At 48.7% G+C, this 4,726-nt stretch overlaps 1 protein-coding gene across 1 annotated transcript in view; it reads left to right on the top strand.

The window, feature by feature from the left end:
- Positions 1 to 1,154: 1,154 nt before the first annotated feature.
- The window catches only part of LOC139025053 (hepatic and glial cell adhesion molecule-like), an 8,409-nt gene continuing 4,837 nt past the window's right edge, over positions 1,155 to 4,726 (top strand). The window contains exon 1 of the mRNA XM_070440072.1: positions 1,155 to 1,273. Coding sequence (XP_070296173.1) covers positions 1,155 to 1,273 — 119 coding nt within the window. The remainder of the gene's footprint in view (positions 1,274 to 4,726) is intronic.

Below are 4,726 nucleotides of genomic sequence, written 5' to 3'. Positions count from 1 at the left end.
CTCTCACTGGGCATCATCTATCACCGTGTCCCGGCCGGGGCTCAGCATCTCCATAACCTTGCCCACCAGGTGAACCGGGGCACCCACACTTAAGCACCCCTCCCCAGACACTAAGATGTCTATATTCCCGCTGTCAGGAACCACGTGCACCTGGAAAACCAAAACAGGACATGTGCACCTGGTAACCTGAAACAGGGTCTGTGCACCTGGTGACCGCGCCACTTTTTTCTCGCTCAAGGACTAAGTCCCATTCCAACCTCCATGGCCTGAGTGCTGCCCATAGCCCCGCGAGTCCGGCTGCCACTGCTCGGACTCTGAGTGCCCCCGCCTTGTATGAGGCCTACTTGTGCACCTGATGACCCTTTGACTTCCACAGCGAGTCCCAACCTGACTCACAGTCACACCAGAGGATGGGCTGGTTGGATGGGCGACCATCACTAGCCCCTACCTATCCATAGCCCCATGTCAATATTTATGCTTCTTACCCGCCTCCTGGGCTCTCTGACACTCTGTGTCTGGCCATTCTGCGTGCACCTGGTAACCCCTAAGTAAAGAATGAGGATGGTGGATGAAGAAGCCTTCCATCCCCGACAAAGCTTGGATCGAGGGCTGACTTTCAATATATGCAGCGGAGTGAGCTGCTCTTTCTACATACGAAACCCTGACCCAGAATCAGGTCGTCTACGAGTGGTTTAGCACCAGAATCCTCACAAACATGCTGTGCGCATCAGGAGAGGGGCGGCAACTCATCGCCGCACCCACACTTCACGAATGGCTCTACTCACTGCCAAAAGAGGCAGGCTATCCCGGGCCAACCAAAGATCCATGGCGCTACGATATTGTTACAGTTTAGGGGGGATTCTGACTTAGAGGCGTTCAGTCATAGTTCCACAGATGGTAGCTTCGCACTATTGGATCCTCAGCCAAGCACATATGTACTTGGGTGATTTGAGTGTGAACGCGACAGGTGGATACGCTCGTTTGAATTTCATCAAAGTTGACATTCAGTGATCTGTGCCCGGTGGGAACCAAGGCTTCTTCCGTCCGTTTTATGGGTCCACAGCAAATCAATTGGCAAGAATGGTACTACCCACAGCAAATGTAGGCCTCCCTCCCCAGACAAGCTGGAGATGCCTCTCCCCACTTCATAGGGCATGAGCCAGATCCATGCAATGCCCTATCACTGCGGGGCCAATGGGTTTAGTCTCCGCCTCGAGTCTAGTGAGCGTAGAGGAGACCTCGCCACCTACAATGTGTGGTGTCCCACACTCAGGTAAGCCTAAGGCCTGGTAGTGTCAGCAAATAGTAAGGCACATGCCATCTCCACTACATGCTCCAAGGAGCGTAGGGGAGAGCTCCCACATAGAATGTATAGAGTCCCGCACCCAGGCGGACCTGAAACCTGGCAGTGTCCATAACCRCTAAGCACATTCCATCTCCATTAAGTGCTCCACTGTTTGCGGGTCCTGCCGAAGCCAGCGTTCGATTCAAACTTTCGAAGTTTAGAGTTAGCTAACTATATGGGGGTGTTTAAACGTGTTTAAACGTTTCACCACATCCACTCTGTGATCAGACTGATGCCAGTAGTACACTTTCATCAGCGTCTCCCAGGTCTTAACTCCCCCCTCCTAGCTAAAGCCAGGGATGTGTTCAAGCCATCATTCTCTGATTGGCTTCCTGTCAAGGTCAGGATTCACTTACAAGAGCACCACAACAAATCATTGAGTCTGGTGGAACCGCCCTCACATTTTCATGCTTGACCGCAATCCCCATATTCCAGGACCGACTGCCGCCTTCCGTTAACGATCAACAGCCGTCACCATCTGCAGGACTCTCTTTGCGTACGGACTAGTACCGAGGTAACTCCCGTTTGGTTTACATCGTTAGTGACACCTGAAAACAGATGACATACAGGGAGGGATTGGAAGAGCCCTGCTAGAAGGTTACCTCGTTATCTCCCTTACCCCACCTGTACTAACATGCTAGAGACAGTTTGTCTCCTAGCCATTGGCGAGACTCCCTTAAAACAGGTGACACACAGAGTAGGGAATGGAAGAGCCCTCCATGGGCTATGGTACTATTTATCCGGAGGTTATGGATCTGACTTTGCCGTCTTCCCTTAACTACATTGTTCTAACATGCCAGAGGCTGTTCACCTTGGAGACCTGCTGTGGATATGGGTACGGCCCGGCACGAGATTTACATACTCTCCCCCGGATTGTCAAGGGCCAGCGAGAGCTCACCGGACGCTGACGAAACCGCAACGCTTTCCAAGGCTTGGGCCCCTTTCTCAGGACGAACCCATTCCAGGGCTCCCTGCCCTTCACAAAGAAAAGAGAACTCTCCCCGGGGCTCCCGCCAGTTTCTCCTGGATCGGTCACGTTACCGCACCGGACGCCTCGCGGCGCCCATCTCGGCCAGTCCGTGGACATTCTGAACCTTGGTTGAGTCCAGTAGGGCACATGACCAAGGAGCGCTGATAATTAAAAACAGAAAAAAATGAATGTAAAACCGCGTGAGATGAAAATGGACAAACTAAAGGGTGTGCAATATAGAAGGATAGTCAGTGGACATTCTGAACCTTGGTTGAGTCCAGTAGGTCACATGACCAAGGAGTTATTGAAATTCAAAAGTTTGAAAAACATTAAATTCATGTAAAATTGTGTGAGATGAAAATGGACAAACAAAACGGTGTGCAATATATAAGGCTAGTCAGTGGATATTCTGAAAGTATTTTGAGGGTTGTACAGTCATGGCCAAAGTTTTGAGAATGACACAAATATTAATTTTCACAAAGTCTGCTGCCTCAGTTTGTATGATGGCAATTTGCATATACTCCAGAATGTTATGAAGAGTGATCAGATGAATTGCAATTAATTGCAAAGTCTTCTTTGCCATGCAAATGAACTGAATCCCCCAAAAACATTTCCACTGCATTTCAGCCCTGCCACAAAAGGACCAGCTTTCATCATGTCAGTGATTCTCTCGTTACAACACCATTCATTAAGTTTGCAGACGACACAACAGTGGTAAGGCCTGATCCACGACAATGCGAGACAGCCTATAGGGAGGAAGGCAGAGATCTGGCCAGGTTGGTGCCAAAGAACAACAACTATCCCCAATGAAGCAAGACAAAGTGAGATTATTGTTGGACTACAGGAAAAGGAGGACCAGCACTCCCCCAATTTCGTTCACGATGGGGCTGTAGTGGAGCAGGTTGAGAGGCTTCAAGTTCCTTGGTGTCCACATCAAACAAACAACTAGAATTGGTCAAACACACCAAGACAGTTGTGAAGAGGGCACGACCAAGCCTTATACCCCTCAGGAAAACTAAAATATTTGGGCAATGGTCCTGAGATCCGACAAAAGTTCTACAGCTTGCAACATCGAGAGCATCCTGACTGGTTGCATCACTGCCTGTTAAAGCAATTGCTCGCCTCGGACCGCCAAGGCACTACAGAGGGTTTTAGTGCGTACGGCCAGTATTACATCACCAATTGTCAAAAGCCCCAGCCAAACCCAGTCATAGACTGTTCTCTCCAACTACCGCATGGGAAAGGTGTTTCTTGACTGCCAAGGTCTAGGACAACAAAGGACTTCTCAACAGTTTTACCCCCAAGCCATAAGACTCCTTGAACAGGTAATCAAATGGCTTACCCAGACGGACTTGCAGTTGGTGCCTCCCCCCAGAACGCCGCTTTTTACCGCTGCTGCTCTCTCTGTTTATCATATATTGCATAGTCACTTTAACGTATACATTTCATGGTACCATACTACCTCAATTGGCCGACCAACTTAGTGCTCCCCCACATTGTCTAACCGGGCTATCTGCATTGTGTCCACACCACCCACCCGCAACCCCTCTTTTACGCTACGCTACTCTCTGTTCATCATATATGCATAGTCACTTTAACCATATCTACATGTACATACTACCTCAATTCAGCCTGATCTAACCGGTGTCTGTGATGTAGCCTCGCTACTTTTTCATAGCCTCGCTTCTGTATAATATTCCTGTCTTTTACTGTTGTTTTACTCTTACCTACCTGTGTTCACGTAATACCTCTTTTGCACTATTGGGTTAGAGCCTGTAAGTCAAAGCATTTCACTCATGCTAGGTCTATCTATACCTGTTGTGTTTTCAGCGGCACGTGACAAAATAAACTTTGATTTGATTTGGAGAACATTCAGTCTGTCCCTGATGATCTTTCCTGGAGAGAAGGGTGGCTTCTTTGCTGCCTTCTTGACACCAGGCCATTCCTCCAAAATTATTCGCCTCCTGTGCGTGCAGATGCAACTTCACACCTGCTGGCTGCCAAATCCTGAGCAGCTCTTACTGGTGGTCCCCGATACCGCAGCTGAATCAAACTTTAAAGGAGACGTGTCCTGAGTGCTTGGTGGACTTTCTTGGCGCCCTGAAGCCTTTCAAAACAAATTTAACAGCTCTCTTGAAGTTTCTTGACGATCCGACTAAATGCGTTGATGTTAGGTGCAATCTTACTGCAGCAAGTATAACCATGACCTGTGAACCCTTTTTGTGCCAAAGCAATTGATGGACAGCACGTGTTTCCTTGCAGGTAACCATTGTTGACAGAGGAAGAACAATGATTCCAACAATGATTCCAATTCCTTTTGAAGCTTCTAGTCGCTAATTTGAACTCAATCAGCATGCACAGAGATGAATCTCCAGCCTTGTCCTCGTCAAACACTCACACCTGTGTTAACG

Source organism: Salvelinus sp. IW2-2015, unplaced genomic scaffold, assembly GCF_002910315.2.
Source record: "Salvelinus sp. IW2-2015 unplaced genomic scaffold, ASM291031v2 Un_scaffold2189, whole genome shotgun sequence".
Lineage (NCBI taxonomy): Eukaryota > Metazoa > Chordata > Actinopteri > Salmoniformes > Salmonidae > Salvelinus > Salvelinus sp. IW2-2015.
This window is presented reverse-complemented; position numbering and strand designations above follow the sequence as displayed.